The sequence below is a fragment of the Lemur catta genome, chromosome 1 (genome assembly GCF_020740605.2).
Source record: "Lemur catta isolate mLemCat1 chromosome 1, mLemCat1.pri, whole genome shotgun sequence".
Lineage (NCBI taxonomy): Eukaryota > Metazoa > Chordata > Mammalia > Primates > Lemuridae > Lemur > Lemur catta.
This window is the reverse complement of record NC_059128.1, coordinates 76,125,134-76,145,397: the sequence shown is the minus strand read 5'-3', so window position 1 is coordinate 76,145,397 and position 20,264 is coordinate 76,125,134. Positions and strand designations below refer to the sequence as shown.

Genomic DNA, 20,264 nt, shown 5'->3' with positions numbered 1-20,264 from the left:
TGTGGTCCTCAGACCAGCGCATTTATATTAATATCACCTAGGAACTTGAGAAAATGGAGACTCTCAGAGCTACTGAATCAAACTTACTTTTTTTTTTTTTTTTTGAGACAGAGTCTCGCTCTGTTGCCCAGGCTAAAGTGAGTGCCATGGCGTCAGCCTAGCTCACAGCAACCTCAAACTCCTGGGCTTAAGCAATCCTCCTGCCTCAGCCTCCCGAGTAGCTGGGACTACAGACATGCGCCACCATGCCCGGCTAATTTTTTCTATATAGATTTTTAGCTGTCCAAATCATTTCTTTCTATTTTTGGTAGAGACAGGGTCTCACTCTTGCTCAGGCTGGTCTCGTACTCCTGACCTCGGCCTCCCAGAGTACTAGGATTACAGGCATGAGCCACCCCGCCCGGCCAAACTCTACTTTTGAGAAGATTCTCAGGTGGTTTGTCAGGGGATCCTGTTTGAAAAGTATGAGAAGAACTGAGCTAGAGGACATAATTAAAAGAACAAAGAAAAACAAAACAAACAAAAAACCACTCTTCTGCTCTTGCCTCTTCTAAGACCTTTCTCTCAAAATTGCTGTGGTTAGATGATTCTCATAAACATGTTGCTGAGTGAAAGAAGTCAAGCACGTAATAATCCAAACTACGTGGTTCCACTCATATAAATTCAAAAGGAGCTACAGTGATCCCCGGTGTCAGAAGTCAGGATGGAGGTCACCCATGGGGAGTAGGGAGGAGGTAGAGGTTGGGACCCCAAGGGTTGCTTCTGGGTTGCCAGTGATGTTCCGTTTCTTGATCTGGCTGATGTTTATTCGGATCCGTTTGTGAAAATTCTTAAGGTTTATACACTTATGATTGGTGCGTTTGTTTTTTTCTCTCTGTGTCTCATACTTCAATAAAAATCTTTTTAAAAATTTCATTATGGGCTAGGTACAGTGGTTCATGCCAGTAATCTCAGTGGGAGGCTGAGGCGAGAGGATCACTTGAGGCCAGGAGTTTGAGACCAGCCTCGGCAACACAGTGGGACTCTGTCTCTACAAAAAAAAAAAAAAAATTTGAAATTTCATTATTGTCACCTACCTCAAACCCCTTGGCCACAGAGGCCAAGGTGCTTAGGGAAAAAGGACTAAGTTGATAAAATTATTTGTACTAATTTAATGACTGATAGGTGACTTTCATTTAAATAGTTAGACTTTGTCTCCCACACATATACCCATATCAGAACTCCTGTGCCTTTTAATTTGTTTTTCTTTCCCCATATCAATAGAGATAGGCATCCTGTGCCTTTAAGGTGCCCGCTATTGACCTGCATTCACTAAAAGATGAAATGATCACAACAGAGCTTAAGGATGCTCCCTGGAACGGTGGGAAGAAGGGTTTTCACGGGCTCTGATGTCTGATTTAGTGAGTTTCATGCCTGGATCCACCACTCAATAGCTATGTAACCTATGACAAGTGACTTACCTCTGCATTTCTGTCCTATCTATTGGAGGATAATTACACTCCCACTTACAGAAACACTATACTAAATGACATAACATATGTGAAGCACTAGGCACATAATAGGTGCCCCATTAATGGTAGACAATTATTACCAGTCATAGTAGATTAGGGCAAAGAAAATTAAAAAAAAAAGAAAGAAAAAGAGAAAAAATGGTAGACAATTATTTGAGAGTAAAGTTCTTCTCAATCAATAATTCCCAAACGTTATCTCATAGATAATCACTACTTGCAGTTAAAGCTAATCACAGCAGGAAAAATTTTGAAAGCTATGTGTCTGGAAGTTAATTCAGGTCTTATGATCTACGTGGGAACAAGAATCTGGAGTAACAGCAACAGGTTTTTCAGGATATTTGCTTTCATAAGTGCCCACCCCATTCCACTGCCCTCAGCCAGCAGTGCAATACCTGTGTCCCTCCCAGTCTCTGCACACCCCTCACCAGAGGGGCGTGATTCCCACGCAGCCTGCTGCACCTGGCCATGAGCTTGCTCTCAAAGCTTCTGAACTAAGATTTCCAGGTGGAAATACTTGGAAGCAAACTCCATACTCTTATTTCTAATCCTCAAGAGTCTCACATTCTCTGTCCACTTTTCCCCAGAGAAGTTTTCAAGAGTGTAAAGGCAAAAAGAAAGTCTCTATACCCAAGGATAAAAGGAAAAGTCTGACAGAAGGGTAGAAAACAGCAAAGACATCCTCTTTGTTCCAAGATAAAGAACTTCCTCAAAATATTTGCATTTTCAAAAGATCAATGGTGGTTATCTCTAGGTGGTGGGAGTATGGGTAATCAGCATCTTTTCTTTACAATTTTCTGTATTTTCCTAATTGTCTACAGTGACTATGTATTATCTTTAATATGATAAGATTCATTGGGATCTTATCTAATTACAAAAGCATTTTGTGCTCAATGCAGAAAAGTTGGAAAGCACAAAGAAAAAAAGTCCCCCAAGCACATCATATAAAGATAACAGCTGTTAACATTTTGACATATGTCTTTCCAGACTTTCTCTATGCAGAAATGCTTCATTTTCGTGATCTGAAAAAAAAGTAAACATTTAAGAGACAAAGTCTTAGGTCTTTAGTCTTCAATTTTATTTGTTTTTAAACAGCAACTAACCACTTGGAAATGTCCCTAATAGCAAGGGCCTGCCCCATGCATTCCAGGAGGCTCCCCTAGCCAGAGCTGGGGTCCAGGCTCCAGAATCCCCCTCACCCACACCAGCCATCAGGCCTATTTTCTCTTTGGAGACCTGGGACAGAAGGGGGTCTCCAGTTAGCGGGGAAGCTGGGACTCAGGGTCACTGTTGGAAGGGCTGGGCTCAGACACAGCTGCCTTTGTTAGTCTTAGGATATTCTGGGATTTCATAGCATGCTCAGACAGACTGTGGGAAGGCCTGGAGAGGGGCTCCTGAACACCTCTCCGGCCTGCCCCATTCCTGGGCAAGCCCCACAGCACTCCTTCCTCTTGCTGGGCTCAGCGCATTGCCTTTAGAAGGCGGGCATCTGGTAGCCTGTGGCACTCCAGCATGCCTCGGTGTGAACCTGTCAGCTTCAGGGAAGCACCCTCCTTTCACCCCCCTTCTCCTGGCCTAGGCAGGGTGGGGAATTAGGAAGGTGACAAAAATTCAGACCTGAGAGTTTTCCACTGCCTCCTACCACAGGCTTGGGACCCAACTGTATCAACCCCTTATCAACTCTTACCTAAAAGGGAATAATACAAGGGCACTCTTTGTGACTTGGAGGGGCAAACCTAGGCATTTAAACCCCAAGTGTGGGCATAGCTGGGCCACCAGGCTGGAGGCAGTTCAATGCATGCATTAAAGCAGCAGGGGCAGCTCAGCGGGGAGGGCAGGGGCCCACAGGGCTGGATCTACCCTTCCTCCACTGCCATCCATACCCATGATAACCATGGAAACATAACTACCCACCTCCTGCCAGCTGCCTAGGTTCAGACAACCAGGCCTGGCCCACCTCCATCAAGCCAAGGCCTGAACTGATGCCAGGTTGGCCACAGAGTGGTTGCAGGAAGAACTGGGATTGGGCAATTTGGTCAACCAGGCTTCCCAGCACAGCTTGGGAGGACTACCACAGGAGCCTCCACACCTTGCTGTCTGGGCTGGGGTCAGACAGGGCTTAGTCAGCCAGCACAGCGGCCAGCAGAGCCAGCGTGATGGTCCCGGATGCCCTCTGCCTAGGGGCTAACAGCTACTGTGGGGCAGTAGCCCTTGCTGCAGCAGCAGCAGTCTCTGGCCCTCGTTGACAGGGCTCTCTGGCTGCTGCTCCTGCTCCGCCTGTCCTGGCCGCTCAGCCAGCCCTCCGGGGCTGAGGATGTACCGATAGTCACTGGGGGTGCCCCCCACTGCCCCCACGCCACTGCCATCCCCAGCCCCGCGGGTGGGCTGATCCCTGTCAGGCAGCTCCTGGCTGCCTCCCTCGGGAGGCTCCACGGCTCTCTCAATGTTGATGTACAAGGGGTCCTGGCTGGTGGACAGCACAGACAGTTGGCCCAGGATGGTCTCCAGTTCCATGCGCAGACACGTGAAGCTCGGGCGCTGCTTGGGGTCGGCACTCCAGCACTGGTACATGAGCTCATACCTGGGGTGGGGAGAAGGGTGGGGAGGTAGCGGCCCCTCCCTCAGATGCAGAAGCCCCTTAATCATATGGCACTAGGATTTTTAAAAATGTTTTTCAGTACACTCGTGTGTAGGGCTTATAATGTATCAGGCACTGTTCTAAATATTTTACATTTATTGAATTATTTAATTCTTACAACAACCTTATGCAATAAATGATCCCTATTTTACAAATGTGGAAACTGAAGCACTGAGAGGTTAAGATCCTTGACTAAGGTCACACAGGCAGAAAGTGACAGAGCTGTGATTTGAAGCCAGATAGGTTGGTTCCAAAGTCCCCCCTACGCTGGGCGAGCAGCCCCAGCTCAGGCAGGCTGACATCCTCCCTGCTCACAGATACCTGTGAGTAGCTGAAAAAAAGCTTCCAGGCCTCCCCTGGCAGGAATACTTTTTTACATACAATCTCAGGAGACTTACAGACACTTGGAAGCCTGTTACTCACAATTCCCAAGGAATGCCTCAAGATAGAGGGGAAAAAAAACCCAAAAACCTAATGGGAATGGGCTGGAAACCAAGTCCAGTAAAAGCAAATGCCCAACTCTCTTGCCTATGCCCATGACAAAAGCCCCAAGCACTGCCTCACACACCCGCCCTGCTGACAGCAGCCCCGGGGATGAGGGTGACCACGCCAGACACCAGCGGGCTGTGGGAATGGTCTGGGGCCATGGGTACATAGCCAGACCGGGACACATTCTCAAGGCTGTGCCTGGAGCCAACTGGCGCCTGTCCACCAGGCTGCCTGGTGGGAGGCTGGTGCCCGCCCATCCTCCATTGACAATGCCAGCTCCAGACTGGGAGGAGGCTGAGCTGGGGCCTGGTCCCCACCGCCCACGAGTTTCTCCAGTTCCAGAACTGGCCAAGGCAGGCAGCAGCCACAGCAAGACCTGAGCGTCCTGCCCCTACCATGCCCTGAATTCTGCTGAAGGAATAGGAGGGGCCTGGCTTATGTCCTCAGATTTCTCTCTCAGGTGCAGGTGAGAAACTCACAGCCCAGGCTCAGGGCACTTCAAACCCACTTCCCTAGAGAAGGACCCCACCATTCAGGCTGAACTGAATTCCTTTGCCTGTCCATCGTCGCGGCCCTCTGTGGGCCCAACCTCACAGCAAGAAATGGTAGATTCTTTCCTCTGGATCACAGTGGACTCGCCTTCCCTAGTGCTCACAAAAGGTCCTGTGGAGGCCCAGGGAGACCCTGGTTTGGAGGGAGAGGGCTAGTAAGACTAGAACAGACGAATCACAGTTGGTGTCATGGTTAAGAGCACATACTCTAAAATCACAGGGATGTAGGTTCAAATCCCACCTCATTCACTTAATAGCTGTGTGACCAGGGCCATGTTACTCAAATTCTTTAATCCTATTTCCTCATCTACAAAATGAGAATAATAGTCTTTTCCTTGTATGATTAAAGGAAGATTACCTGACAGAAAGCCAAAGGTACCCAGCTAATGTTAGTGATACTTATCCTCATCTTGTCACAAGGGTTTGATACCATTCTTTACAGTGGGAGGTGTCACCACATGCCCCACTCCCGAGGGCTTCAGCCTTGCAGAAAGGAAGGGAGGCTGTTTCCTTTTCCCCAGGATCTCAGTTCCTTATCTTAGGTCCCTTCCACTCCCTACAGAGGAGGCCAAGACCCAAGACCAAGAAAGCAAGCCAACCTCCCACTCCCTCTGCCCCCTCCTTAACAAGCAAGGACAGCGATGGAGCAGCAGTGTTTTGTGGCCTGTGCAGCCCTATCTGGCAGGGAGGGAGAGCTCAGCCTGGGAGGTTTCCTTAGGCTAGCTGGGTCTTGAGAAGGCCAAAGGAGGTAGGGGTGGGGAGAAGGTGACAGGGAAACCTACACTCTTGCTCACCCTGTACCTTCTGCCCTGGGGTTTTTAGTTCTTCCTAGAAACCGGAGAAAAAGGCTGGAGCAAGAAATATGGGCTAAAAAAGGGAGAAAGGAAGAAACCAGGGACATGGTGGATGAATAGCAGTATGAGGTGGAGGCCAGCCTTCCCTCTAACTACAAGGATGTTCCTGCCAGAAAATAAAAAGATCCAGTTGAGGTTCTAAGCTCCCACTGGGCCAGCAGCCAAAACCCCAGATTCCTGTTTCCTTCCAGAATCCCCTTCCCAGGGTACTCACACGTCTTCCATACACTCTGGAGGCTGTTTCAGGCGGTTGCCGCCAATGAGGTAGTTGTAAATCTCAGCGTTTTCGATACCAGCATATGGCGTCTGCCCACGAGTCATGATCTCCCACATGGTCACCCCGAAGGCCCACTGGGACAGAATCGAGGTTGGGGGGAAGATGTCACTAGGCTTCCTGAGCCAGGCAGAGCTGTGGGGCTCAGGGGCCTCATCACTGGGCAGCAAAACGCCAGAGAGCAGACCTGGCGAGGCCCTTGAGGGTCCTAAAGGTCTGCTCTGACACTAGTCCACCCCACGTGAGTTAGCACGAAGCCTCACTGTGCCACCACCCTGCTCACCACGTCACTGTGCACAGTATACAGGTTGTCAGCCAGGCTCTCCAGGGCCAGCCACTTGACGGGCAATTTGGAGGCACAGCCCTGACGATAGTAGTCCCCGCTATAGATCTTCCGGGAGAGTCCAAAGTCGGCCACACACACCGTCATGTCCTCTGCCAGCCTGCGAGGGGTATCGAAGGATGAGGTCAGCCTTCCCCCATGCTCACAACCTTTCTAGAGCCACTCCCAAGCTGTCCCCAGTGCATATCGGATACTGTCCCAGGCAGCAGCTGAACATTAGCTAGCTCCTCCTGTACTAGCTGCTGCCTCCCACCCCTGAGCCCTCCAGAATTCATACATGCAGTTTCGAGCGGCCAGGTCCCGGTGGATGAAGTTCCGAGAGCTCAGGTACTCCATGCCACAAGCAATGTCCACCATGAACCGGATCAGGGTCTGGAGGGGCAGGTTCTGGTGGGCAGACAGGGAAAGCTCAGGCTGGACCTGCCCACCCGGCTGAGGCAGGAGGAACGGGATTCCCTGGCCAGAAAGCCTAGCGACTGTCCTCAGAATCACTGGAAGGAAGGAAAGGGGACAGAGGGCCTTCCCAAGGCACGGAAGCTTTGGCAAGTTGGAGAGAGAGCCCAAGAGCCAAGACTTCCCCAACTTGCAGCTCCACAAGTCTCTTCTCCCAGAAAGGGCCCTTGCGCAGCCTCAAATTCCCAGCAGGGTTTTGTGAGAGAAAAGGAAGCCTGCTAGCCTAAAGGGATTCAAATTCGGCCATTCTGCTCCCCACTAGCTCTGTCAGCCCTACCCACCAAGTCCCTCTCTGCCATGGTCTCTGTCCCTTTCCAGGCCCTTTTCTCCCGCCCCTGTTTCCTCCTAGTCACCCCCACCCCAGGCACTCACAAAAGGGTTCTCCCCAATCCGGGAGGCAAGCAGGAAGGCGTGCAGGTCCCCGTGCTTCATGAAGGGCAGGATGACCATGGGGATGGGGAGACGACCTTTAGCCCTGCTCCGAAGGCTCACCCCTGGGACAAGGGAGAGTCGGGAGCTGAGCACGAAAAGGTCAAGGGACAACTCAAGTGTCTACACAATCCCCCACCAGCTGGGTTCCCCCTCTAGCCCTGGCTATGCTACCTCTTCCCACAGGTTCCATACTGGCCTAGGGACTACCCGGGAGGGCTCTGGCTGCTCCCAGATCCCTAGAGCACCTTCTGTCCCCTCCTTCTCCTCCTTTGTCCACATGAGCAGTCCTCATGCACTTTGGTACTCCTCACCTGTAACGTGGTCAGGTTTTAGCCAGGACTCTCCTTGCTATGTTGCCATCTGCCTACTTACCAGGTAAGTCCAAACTTCTCTCTTACAGACTGCCCTCTCACCTTGGCAGAGCATATTTTTAGCCTGATTCTATATCTGCCTCCCCTGCAAAAAGGGCTCACCAACAAGCTTGGCCACGTGTGGATGGTCAAACTCCTTCATACAAGCCGCTTCCCTGAGGAACTCTTCAATGTCACTTGAGGCAATGATGTCAGCTGGGAGAAAAGGATGGGAAGGAGGGAATGAAGCGAGATGTGCCCCTAGCTCTGACCCAAGACTCCTAGGTCTTATCCTTCAGATGTTCTGGGCTTCCAAGGGGCCCCAGAAAACGGTCAGCCATGAGCAAGAGAAACCCCCGTGGAATGGTGCTATCTAACAACTTCTCCACTGCTGATGCCTTCCCTGTGGTCTGGGCAGCCCAGCAGCTCCACCAGCCACAGCTGCAATCACCCCAGGAGGGAACTCAGAGGACAGTCACTGCCGACAGCAGAGAGCTGGGGCACAGATCTGTGTGTGTGCTTATGCTTGTGAATTATTCACGTGGTACAGATAGCTAGTGCTAACTAGCTCTTGGAAAATCTAGGGGCAAAAGAAAGCCTGCTTCAGGATCAGTCACCCCTATTTCCCTCCCAAGGGATGCCCTCATGCCACAACTACTATCCTCTCACCTTTCAGCATCTTTACAGCCACTTTCACAAAGGAGCCATCTTCCTGCTTCAGCTGGGCCTCCCGCACTGAACCAAACTCTCCTACAAACCAATACAAATAAGAGGGAGTCTCCTTGGCCTTGCTGCCCACCCTCCTCCCTCCCAAGTGACCCTCCATGGGGACACAAAATCATCAGAGGAGGCTGGAGGAGGCTCCCTTGCCCATAGCCAAAGTAAAGCATGTTGAGAGTGGCTCCTTAGGCCTCCCTGTCTCTAGGCACCATTCCCCTAAACATTCCAAACTCAGGAGTCTACAAGCATATCTTGTTTATAGGCGCTGACCCCAATCCATACCCTCAAAGTGATAGAGGCAACCAAACACATCCAGCTACGCTATGGCAAACTCACGCCAATCCCTACACAGCCCCACATACCTTTGCCCAACATCCGGCCCAGGGTGAACTGCTGCTCTGGAATGAGCACGTCTTCCAGTTTTTCCTTTAGTTCATCACTGATGCCCAAGCTGTCCACTGTGGGGAGGGGGTTGGTGAGAAAGGGGAGGGATTTCTGGTCCTGATCCAAACCCCAGTCTGCTGCTTATACCCCAGCCTCTGCCCTCAGAGAACAGGGCTGAGCTGAGCTCTCCCACAGCTGGGGTGGTGACCTCCATGAAGGGAGGTCTGTGTCTTTTCCACTATGTGCCTGGGACTCATCAAGGTTCAGACACACTGGTCAAGTTAATGAGTTGGTAAAAGGAATGCAGATAGAGACATAACATAGCGCATTAGTCCCTCCCATGAGACCCCCTACTCACATGTAGCCTCGATGCGCTCAGGCCTTTCTCGATTGAAGGACCGGGCGGCCCGGAAGTGAACAGCTGGCTCCCCCCGGGCCATGACACTGTCAAAAGCTTGCCTAAAGGGAAAGCCAGGACTTGGAATCAGCTCCAACGTCTGTCACCACCTGCCTTTCCCTCCCCGTCCCCACCCCCTTACCCAAACCGTGTCTCCTTCCGCCTCTTCCGAAGCAGGATAAGGGCCAGGGCAGCGGCTGTCACCAGGGCTGTGAGCACACCGAGCACCACAGGCACCCAGGATGTGCGGCTGTGGGGAGGGCCCTCCTGGCCTGTGGGAGGGAGGGGCAGTGGCACTAGCAAGGCTGACACCAAGGGGTCCCTTTAGAACTTTCCCAGGAGGGCCATCCAGCCTGATAAAGAGGCTCCTCTAAGTCAAAGGGTCCTGAGTGAAAGAGGCTCCAGAGGAAGACCCAGGACTTCCTACCTGGTCAGTGACAGGCCCTGGCTATTGTGACCTATCGCCGACCTTGGCCCCAACTGCTTAACTCTGACTTTATTAGGAGAGAAGTCACCACCAGCCTCCTCCTACCAGGCTAGGATGCCCTTGAAAGCCTTGATCCCCTGTTCCCCTCCCCCTACAGGCCTCACCTGCGTGGTCATAAGAAGAGACCACCAGTGGCTGACTCCAGGGTCCACAGCCAACTGCATTGGAGACGCACACACGCACGATCAGGTCCTTCTGGGGATCCCAGCCTGTCAAATTGGCCCTGGTCCCCTCCACTGTCAGCTCATCCTACAGCCAGGAAAAGCCCCAACCCACACTGAGCCTGAAAAGAAGGCATCCTGCTGGGGCTTGAGGGCAGGAAAAGGTCCAGCTAAGAACATGAGAGTCCAGGGGCACTGTGGATTCAGGGGCTGCAGGAACATGACCTTCTGGGAGTCATCACATTCCTGCTCCAGGCTGCAGAGGCCTCTCCAGAACACAAACAAGGCTCAGTTGGAATGCTCAGGTGGGGGATGGGAGGGGATTGAGCTGGGGACAAAGCCTTATCTGTGCCCTCCCCCAGTTGATGCAGGAATGTGCTTCCTGCTTTATACACAAAGTGGATACAGGATGCAATCTTAACAGGAGACATATTCCCATGAGGCGTGTGGAGTTTGCAGGAGAGGGTGGGGAGGAGTGGATTCCCTGGGGCAGTGGGAGGCCCAGGGCCACCAAAGATTGCCACTCTGAAGCCGTTCAAGGCCTTAGAACCCTGAAGGCTGATATTCCAGGACAGTGGAGAAAGTGGAGAGTTCTGTCTCCCTTACCTGGGTTCCATTGTCTTGAACCCAGGACAGTTTATAGGGTCCCAGGGGGCCTTCCAAAGGGCCCTCAGGGATCACTTCTTCCCACTCCAGGATGAGGCCTGAGTCTGTGCGGATGGCATGGAGGTTTTGGGGAGCGCTGGCTGGGGCTGTACCCAAAGAGAGAAGGTTGCTAAGATCCCTGCCCTTCCCACCATCACTATCCCATGCAGACCTTTGGAACCAACTCCCAAGAACTAAAGAGCTCAGAGAACAACAGACGGGGGAAGGGTTCACCTCCCAGCTCTGACTGCTCTCACCCACTATGCTGGGGGGGGTAAGCAGTGGGCTGGCAGTACCCCAGCTTGGCAGTGCTGCTTTTTATCACTGTGGTTACCACCCCTCTGCCCCATCCTTCACCACTTCCCTCTCAACAGCCATGCCAGCCTTCTTGCCAGAGAACTCCCAGCAAGTTCCTGCCACAGGACCTTTGCACTTGCTGTGCCCTCTTCCTTCAGTGATTTCCCCCAAATATTTACATGATTTCATTCAGACCTCACCCAGATCTCTTTAGAGGGTTTTCCTAGACTGCCCAGGGGCACTCTTCATCATTATATTATCTGATTTTTTTCTAGTTTGCTTATCTGTTCCACTCACAATAATTAAATAAAAATGATGCCTGAACCTTTCTGTCAGGTACCTCCTCTCAGTCAACTCTATTCAGAACTCGAGCCAACACCACCCCTCACTTGCTCCAGCCCTGCCCAGCCTCTCTGTTTGGAGTCCCTTACCTAGACCCTTTGTCTGAAAGGGCACCCAGTCAGCATAGGGAGAAGGCCCCAAGGCATTGGCACAGCGCACCCTGAGGCTGTAGTTGGTGGCAGGCACCAGGTCCCGGAGCAGGCAGGTAAAGGGTGGCACCGGGACCACAACAGCCAGGACCTCCCAGCCTCCTGGGGCCTGCGTCACCTACAGAAAAGCAGAAAACTAATGACACAGGGAAGGGCAGTCTCTATGGCCTGTGAGATGAGACAGAAGATGGGATATAGGTATGGGGGCTTGAATTAATGCTTCTTCTAAGTCTAGCAGCAAATATTTGCAACCCATCGCTCCCACCTGCCCTACCCCAACAACACACCGGGTTCCACACCTTCATACCTTTGCAAATGCTGTTCCTTTTGCTTAGAATGAGCTGCTCTTCCTAGCAAAGCCCTACTAGTCCTTTAAGACTCAGTGCAAATATCACTTTCTTGGTAAAGCCTTTCTCACCTACTCCAGAAAACTCCTCTTGTCCCTTTGTACCTGGTGCATAACTGTTAGAGTAGTTACCATTATTGTTAATTGCTTATATGCCATTTCAAAGACTCTGAGCTTCTGGAGGTCAGAGAAACTGGAAGCCTAGGAGCACCATGAACCAGCCCCATGCCTTACATTAGAGCACAGAGACCCATATACTGTATGGCTGAATATTCAAACATTATAAATCAACTAACAAACTATTAAATAATCTATCTTAGTGTCTTGACAAATAAACCTTCAAAACAACCTGGAAGGTCAAGTTTGCATTTATAATTCTCCAAATTCTTGGATTCCCAAGTCAGGATGAGGGGGTACCAGAAGAGCTGGCCCTCAGCCAAAAGTTTACACCATGAGAGGCCTCATGTGCACAGGTGTGGACGATGCTACCTGTACACCCAAGGTCGGTTCCCATCCCCCCCAAAAAGGGCTGCCCCTTGGGCTTAGAGGTACACATATCACATCGTGGAAGGCTGGACCAGGGAAGAGGCCCACATAGGCTCTGGAAGCAGACTCAGGGCCATTAGGGCAAGAGATCCTGAACATCTAGACTATGGTGTGGTGGTGAGGGGTCTTCATGATCTGGATGGGCATGTCCCCTTGGCCCTGCAGACTCTTTGCCCAGGGCCAAGGGGTATGGCCAAAGGAGGGCCAGAGGGGGGTCCTCTAAATAGTGGAGCCCAGGTCAGGGGCCCCTCCTGCACAGGAGAACTGCCTAGAACAGTTTTGAAAGGTGCTCATTAAATACCTTTTAAGTAAACAGTCTCAAATGAGCAAGCCTGCATTGCCTCTTATTTCTTATCACCTTACCCAGTTTTCCACTTACCAGGGCTTAGGACCCTTCTGATCCTCTTGTTCTCTCTGGTTTAAGTTGGTGGGGGGTAGGGGAGGCATGAGGTGGATCAGATAAATCAAAGGTTTGAGCTTTCACCCACGTAAGAAAAACTCTTCTAGGTACCCCAAATCTGCTCTAGTATCTGCTTTCCAGCCTGAAGAATGCACGGTTTGAGGTAATCTGCAGAGTCACTTAGTTGCCAGAGCACCTTGGTAAGAGACAGTGGCCTGGGCTCTTCCTGCTAAGGGGCACCACCTGAATAGAGCTGGAGACCAAGCCCCATGGGCAGGTCTAGTAAGGGTGACACGACTGTCAACAAACGTGCCAGCAGGCAGCCAAAACGAATATGGCCAGGCCTAGAGAGCCTGCCCCGTCTATCTCAGCCTACCTGAACTGTACAGGATTGGAGCAGGGCTCGGCCATCAGCACCTGGCATCCAGGCCACGCTAGCATTGTTGCTGGAGAGCTTCGTCACGGTGATGTTGAAGGGGGCTGCAGGCAGTGCTGCGGATGGGGGCTTAGAGTCAGTGCTGGGTAAGAATGTGGGAGGAGGGAGCAGGAGGCATGGGAGTGGAAACTTGAGTCCCTCCCTAGCGTCTGGGGCACTCCCAGGACCACAGTGGTACACAAGCCACCGGTAGGGCACAGCTGCTTATACCTAGGAGAGTGCCTAGGCTGTGGAGAGAGGCCGCCTCTCCCTGAATCAGGGCCCCGTCTCACCAAGGAATAAGAGAGTATGTGGGGGCAGAACCTCTAGCCTTGGGAAAGACAAAAGAGAGACAGTCAGCTGCCCCTGCAGCCACAGCCCACACACCAGCTCTCTCCCTCCCTCAGCCCCTTGGGTCTCCTCTGTCCTCATGAGGCTGCTTTCCCCACCTCCATCCCCTCACAGGGAGTGCCAGAAACAAGGTTGGGCAGGAGCTTTGACCATCTCCTACTGGCTCTCTCCCTCCCTCCCAAGGACTCTGCTTCATAATGGGAAATCTGCTGTGACGTCAAGATTCTATTCTCATCTCAGCCACGGCAGGGTCTCAGGTGCTCCCACTAGGAATGGGAGCTATGCCAATTAACCCCTCATCCCTGAGATCCCAGCAGAACTGAGGGGAGCTGGAACAGCAAATGATTCTAACCCCAGGACAGCCCACTGAGAATGCCCCTGGCATCACCTCTGGTTCCTCCCCACCAAGCCAGTCCCGTCTGCTCAAGGCAGCCTCAAACTCCTGGGCTCAAGTGACCCTCCAGCCTCAGCCTCCCAAGTAGCTGGGATTATATGTGCAAGCCACCGCACCTGGCTCAGTCCTCCTACCTTGAAGGCGAACAGTAGCTGGGCGTGAAGAGGCCAGGCCTTTTAGGTTGTGAGCTTCGCAGGAAAACACGGTGCTCTGGGTCACCCCTGGGACCAGAAAACCTCAGTCAGCCCCTCAAGCAGCAATTCCCACTCAGGCTCTGGTCCAAACATCCTGGAAGTCTCTCCAGCCAAAGGAAAGGGATGGATAGTCGGGCACGGTGAAATGAACAAGGATTCTGGAGACTAATGAGCCTGGATGGGGCTCTGTCTTCTCATCTCTCAAATGGGAGAATTGTGAGAATCAGGTAATGTGTGTAAAGTGCATGACATGCAGTAAGCACTTGAGAAATTTAGACCACTTCTCCCACCTCAATCCCATCTCCCACAGACAACACAAAACTGCCTCCCTTTTCTGGTCACTCCTTTATTGTGCACACCAGAGCTCCTCTCTGCTCTGGGCCCTATCATGTTGGACTTGCAGATTCTTTGACTAGCAATAGTTCTCAGCTCCTCATGCATGTGTCTTGTCAGCCCCAATTATGTTCAATTCTTTGGGGGCTGAACAATGGCTTCTATTTCCTTTCTGTTCCCTCAGTCCCCCGTGGTGCCTAGCACAGTGTGGTGTGTGGAGTAGGAGTTTAGTGAGTACTTATCAGGCCGCCTGCCTGAGGGTCCCAACCACGCGCATCTGGAAGGAAGTGAACCCAGCCTCCTCTCCAATCTGCTCCAACTCCGTGCCTCCTGAACAGGACCTGCCCTCCCTTCCAAGAGGGCAAGACTACAGGTCCTGCAGTCCACTTCTTCTCAAGACTCAAATTGCTGGGGACTTAACAGCTCACCGCCCCTTCCCTCCTACCTTCCAGCACATAAGACCAAGCTTGGTCTCCCATCTTTTTTGCTCAGTTAAGCCTCAACCAGAAACAGTAAACTTTGTTTCACAAATAAGCGTGCCTCACAAGCATGTGAGGTATGTGCCGAGGATCTTGGGGCCCAGGTGGGTGTGCAGGCATGACTGTGCGGAGGTATGGACAGACCCAGGGTTTGGGAAAACGTCTGGACATTTCTGGAAAGAGCCATTAGGGGAGGAGGCCCCTGTAACTTTGTGCTGGCCTCCCCCCACTCCTTCTCACTCTCCTCCTTCCCCTCCCAAGCCTAACAGTCTTGTCTTCTCAGTGTCTGCCAGACACTCCTCCCTAGCTCTGCGTGGGCTGGTTTCTGGCTCTGTCCCTTGGGAGGGGGAGGAGGGATGGGTGCCCCTGGTCTCATACAATTGATCTCCCAGGGCCAGCTGTGCATGGTCTGGCAAGCTGTGAACAAAAGGAGGCCCCACACTCTCCCTAATCACAGCGGGATCACCACTAATCAGCCCACCCAGCCAGCCCAGCACACCTGACTAATGAGCTTAGTAATGGTGCAGCTCATGCACCCAGGCACTGGGGTTTGCTCTGGACCCTTGCACAGCAAACTCAGCAAGTGAAGCAGATCCCCACCCTCAAGGACCTAGCTCCTTCCCGGCTCAAAGTCCCTTCATGAGACTGCTCACCTGTTACATTTAAAACAGATGGAGAGGGAGCAGGTCCCCCAACCTTCGTGCCTCCTCTCCACCAGACAATGGTAACAGGTTCAGGGGGACCCACGGCCTCACAAGACAGTTGGAAAGGGGCATTAGGTGGCACTGCCAGATCTTTTGGCTCCACTGTGAAAAATGGCACACCTAGGAAGAGAAGGGGAGTGGGAGGTGAGCTTCACCACCTCTTGGCTTCCTACTGCCCAACTCACAAGTCTGCTTCCATTTGAAGTCCTCTATGCAGAAGACCCCCACAGGCCCCTTATGACTGGGTCAACAGCAGAACAGGCCTCTAGGTTGGGATGTGAAGGGTGCTTCTCTTCTTCACCCTCCTTAGGAATATCTTTTTGGTTTTTTGAGACAGGGGTCTCACTATGTTGCCCAGGCTGGCCTCAAATTCCTGGACTCAAATGATCCTCCCACATTAGCCTCCCAGTAGCCGGGACTACAGGCTTGCACCGCTGCCACCATGCCTGCCCTGTACTTTAGGCATATATTTTATTTTTATTTATTTATTTATTTATTTATTTATTTATTTATTTATTTATTTATTTATTTATTTATTTATTTTTGGTAGAGACTGGGTCTCGCTCTTGCTCAGGCTGGTCTCTTGAGTCCCTCCCACCTCGGCCTCCCAGAGTGCTAGGATTACAGGCATGAGCCACCACACCTGGCCCCAGCTTTAGGCGTATCTTTTATGCTGCCCCCTTAGGCATGGCAGATTCTATAAGCTCCCTTCCCAGACCTGCTCTGACAGCCCTTCTCAGAGTAAGGGAGGAGGCTGGGGGTGGGGAGCTGGGGGAGGGGCATGAAGGGAGGGGGAGTGGGTGGGAGCTTTAGCAGAGTTCTGCTGGCAGGCCCCAGCTCCCTTTCAGGGCCCTTTGTTACTTTCTTAGTCACTTTGTTTTCCTGGACTGAACAGCTCTGAGCTCCCGCAGCTGTGGCGCCTTCCTCCCCTCCCTTATCCCTCCCCCAGCTGGCCAGGGCACTTGGCAGAACAGGGTCCAGCCCCAGATGGGTGCTTGAGGCTTGTTGCTCAGACAACTGACATAGCCTGCAGCCCATCGGTTGTGGATCCTAGTTGCCCCCTTGGTCCTCAGGTACCCGAACTCCAACAGGTAGGGTCTTCTGATGTCTGAGGTGGGCCTAGAGCCTGGTGCAACCAGGCCCCAGAGGGTAGTTCGGCAGCCCAGCTTCCACTGAGTTCTTCTCTGCAGAGGTATGCTCACAAGCAGACAGCACCTGCTCCAGGCCAACATGCCCATGTGGCTCTGCCTCCTCACCTTCTACCGTGAGCCACACTGGCTGAGAGGTCTCAGTTTCTCCCCCATCCTCCACCTGGCACCAGTACCGGCCCGCATCAGAGCGCTCCACTGACTTCAGGCTGTGGAAACAGGATAGCAGGCTTGCTTCCCAGGGTCAAGGGGGGCAGCTCTGCTGGGCAGACTTGATGGGTTCAGCCTGCCCCCACTTCTAGAAGGTTCCACAGGGTGCCGAATTAAAAAAAAAAAAAAAGCACAGACTTCTGGGCATCAGCACAGTCCCCAACCCCCAAGACCCAAGGAAAGAGCACAGCCTGCTCCCAGGCTGGCACCCCACACCTCCCCCTACAGTCCTGCACCTGAGGAAGCCAATCCAGTGCTGCTCGCTGACTGGGATGTAGAGTTGGTCCACACTCTGGACCACAGCCCCATCCTTCACCCACTGTATCTCAGGCTCCTCCATCCCCTCCACGCTGCAGTTGAGCTTCACTGGCTGCCCCTGAGACACTGTCAGCTTCACCGGGGCTCCCATGAGCTTCAGGCCTGAGGGGTGAAGGAAAATGTGTCAGTCTACTTGAGAGGGGCCTTGTCTCTGGAAATAGTTCCCATTTTCTTCCAGAATGTAACTTCTGGGTCAGAGGGTTCTTTCTCAGCCAATGCCAAGGAAGTAGAGGCAAGACAGTGTGGGAGGGAAGGTGGCCTGGACCTGGGATACGGGAAGGGGCATGACAAGCACTCCAGGTCTCATTTCTGTCACTGCCAAGTTCCCCCAGCTCTGAGGACCTCTTCCCCATACTCTCCTCCTGGGCTCAACCACCAAAAGGCAAGCTGGGCTGAAGCAATGGGAGTTACCCCTGTGGAGCAGGCACTGCCCTAGCAATTACTGCTGCACCCAGCTAGTGCAACAGGCTGCCAGCTCTCTGCCCAAGGTGTCAGCCCCGACCCTGAACTGCTGCCAGCACCCTCTGCACCCCACCCTTCCCAATGAAGGGAGGCTGAGGAAGGAAAGGAGGGGGTGCTCCCCTGAAGTAGAGAACATATGGCTGCAAAACCACGTCAGATCAAACACATGGCAGCCTTCCTGGCAGCCACCCGCTCTATTAATACCTGAATGTGTGCAGGGGCGGGCGATAGGAAGGTGGGAGGCAGAAGGGAGAGGTAGCGCCCTGAGCTGGGGAGCCCAAGGCCCCGGAGCCACTGTCACATCCACAGAGGCCACCCTCTGGAACCCTACCCTCTGCACACATACACACCCCCGCACCTCTCCTGGCTCTTGGTATGCTTTTAAGCAAAGAGAGGGGCAGGTGAAGTATCTGCATAGATGAAATCCAGTCCTGCTTCTTTGTGCCCTTTGCTGTGTGACTCTAGGCAAATTCCTGGGCTCTCTGAACATCAGATACACACCTTTCAGCTCCTAAATAGTTGTCACCCTCTTTCCCTTCCCTTCCCGGAGAGGCTGATATGGCAGGGAATGTTGTCTTAAGAGAAGGTGCCAGCTGGGTAGCTGCTGCCCTTGCCTGTGTCTCTTCCCTACTCCCTTCACCCTCTCAGGATCAGTCATAAGACAAGGAGGGACTGCCTCACACTCCATATACACCCAGCAGTCCCAGAGTTGTGTAGTGTGAACTTGGGGAGCAAGGTGCTGCATGGAGCACTCCTGCCACCAGGAATGGCTGGGCAGCTACATGGGAGCACAAGGCTAACCGCCCCCCCCCCCAAGGCCAGCAACCTTGCCCCAGCCCATCCTCTCCAACATTCCCTATTTCAGGAAGCTCCGAGAGCACAGAAACTAGAGTATGCCCAGATGTTTTTTTGTGACTGAGCACCCTCACAACCCCTGTACCTAAATGGTAACAGAGTGCCCCTTGGGTGCTCTGTCCCAATCCCTGTGGTTTCAGAGTGGCACCTCTGTGTGTAAGGCGGGCAGAATGGGGTCCTAAACTGGGGAGGGGGGAGCAAACAACTAGGAACAGCGAGGCGGGAAAATCCATTCCCAATACTCCCCGCTGACCACACACCCCACTCCCTTCTCTTCCACCCCTCCAGAAAAGCCCGGGGCTCAAGAAAGTTGGGGGTGGGGGCCCCAATCGGAGATCTGGCAGCGAACCCTCCGCTGCGCTCCCTCCCCCAGCCCCCAAGCCTCGGCCTTCCAGCTTCCGTCCCCCGACTCAAATCTCTGGCCCGCGCAGGCCGGGTCTCGCTCAACTGCCGTCCCCGGGCTCCGATCTCCGGCCGCGCCCCTCCGCAGCCCCCCGCTTTCCGCCGCCTCCCGGGCCAGCCCCTACCTGCGGCCGCAGACTCCGGGAGCAGCAGAGAGGCCAGACCCGCCAGCAGCAGCAGCAGCCCCGGCGGCGGCGGGAGACCGGGTCGCCCCATGCTCCGCCTCAGCGCCATCGGCGGCGACGCCGCACCATGCCGGGCCGGGCCCGCGAGCGAGCAGGGAGGAGGGAGGAAAGAGGAGGGACGAGGGAGGAGGGAGGCAGGAGGGGGAGGAGGGCCGCGGGAAGGGCTGCGGCCGCCGGGGGGCCGGCGCTGGGGCGAGTGCCTCCGAGCCGCGCGCCCGCTCCGAATCGCCGCCGCCGCCGTCAGCAGCGCGGGGTCCTTGGGGCCGCTCCTGGGCCACCGCGCTCGGTCCACAGCCGTCGCCGCCGTCGCCGCCGCTGATTCATGTTCTCCGAGCCGCCGCCTCCTCCCCGGCCCGCCCGCAGCCGGAGCTCGTACCGCCCCCCCGCGGAGCCCCGAGAGGCTCGCTCCGAGCGCTAACCCTGGCCTCTGCCAGCGCGCCCCCACCCCCAGACCTCCCCAGCCCCAGCCGGCACCCCTGCCCCAGCTACCCCAATGCCAAACCGGAGCATCTGGCTCGGTCCCCTGGATGGGCACCCCGGCCACGCCCCTCCTTTCCCCAAACACAGTCCAGCATCTTGTCCAACCCAACACTCCAGATCCTTCTCTCAAAACCTCTCTACCCCTACCACACCCCAACTTTTGTCCGGACTCTGATCCCAGAATCCAGCACCCCCTCTCTCAGAACTTAAAGCACGTCAACCCCTAAGACATTCCCAACCATCAAGCCCCGTGAAATTGCGGTGACCCAGGGCTCCCCCCACAGGATCTGCTAGCAGCTCTTCGAGCGTCTTTTTCATTGAGCCTCTCACCCTAATCCCCCATATTCGTGCTCCATTTCCCATGCCTTTATCGCCAAGGATCCTCCTATCTGAAAATGACCATTTTTTCCCAGCCCACCTTCCCAACATGTTTTCCAGCGTGGGTCTTGGGTCTGTAGTTTTCCAAGACCTTCAAGGTAATCCCCACGTCTTATCTGTTATATATACTCACTGCTACCCTACACAGGCTAAAGTCCAATCACCCCTATCTTTTTCGGCTGTCATTTTT

General features: G+C 53.5%; 1 protein-coding gene across 3 annotated transcripts; it reads right to left on the bottom strand.

Annotated features, from left to right (window-relative positions):
• Nucleotides 1-2,571: 2,571 nt before the first annotated feature.
• On the bottom strand, nt 2,572-19,532 carry TYRO3 (TYRO3 protein tyrosine kinase). 3 transcript variants are annotated; one of them, XM_045538408.1, is made up of 19 exons: nt 19,157-19,532; nt 17,231-17,414; nt 16,893-16,993; nt 15,586-15,756; nt 14,061-14,147; nt 13,143-13,258; nt 11,415-11,592; nt 10,648-10,793; nt 9,985-10,129; nt 9,536-9,665; nt 9,355-9,455; nt 8,975-9,070; nt 8,562-8,642; nt 8,016-8,108; nt 7,483-7,604; nt 6,935-7,044; nt 6,598-6,757; nt 6,255-6,391; nt 2,572-4,089 (listed from the first exon to the last, which is right to left on the bottom strand). In XM_045538408.1, exons 1-19 carry the CDS (start codon nt 19,263-19,265, stop codon nt 3,693-3,695), a joined length of 2,664 nt encoding a protein of 887 aa, XP_045394364.1. In that variant the 5' UTR covers nt 19,266-19,532; the 3' UTR covers nt 2,572-3,692. The 3 variants fall into 3 exon arrangements, with proteins under 3 accessions (XP_045394364.1, XP_045394440.1, XP_045394519.1); XM_045538563.1 differs by lacking the exon at nt 2,572-4,089 and adding an exon at nt 4,099-5,319 and having other exon boundaries at nt 19,157-19,344; XM_045538484.1 differs by lacking the exons at nt 10,648-10,793; nt 11,415-11,592 and having other exon boundaries at nt 19,157-19,344.
• Nucleotides 19,533-20,264: the final 732 nt, after the last annotated feature.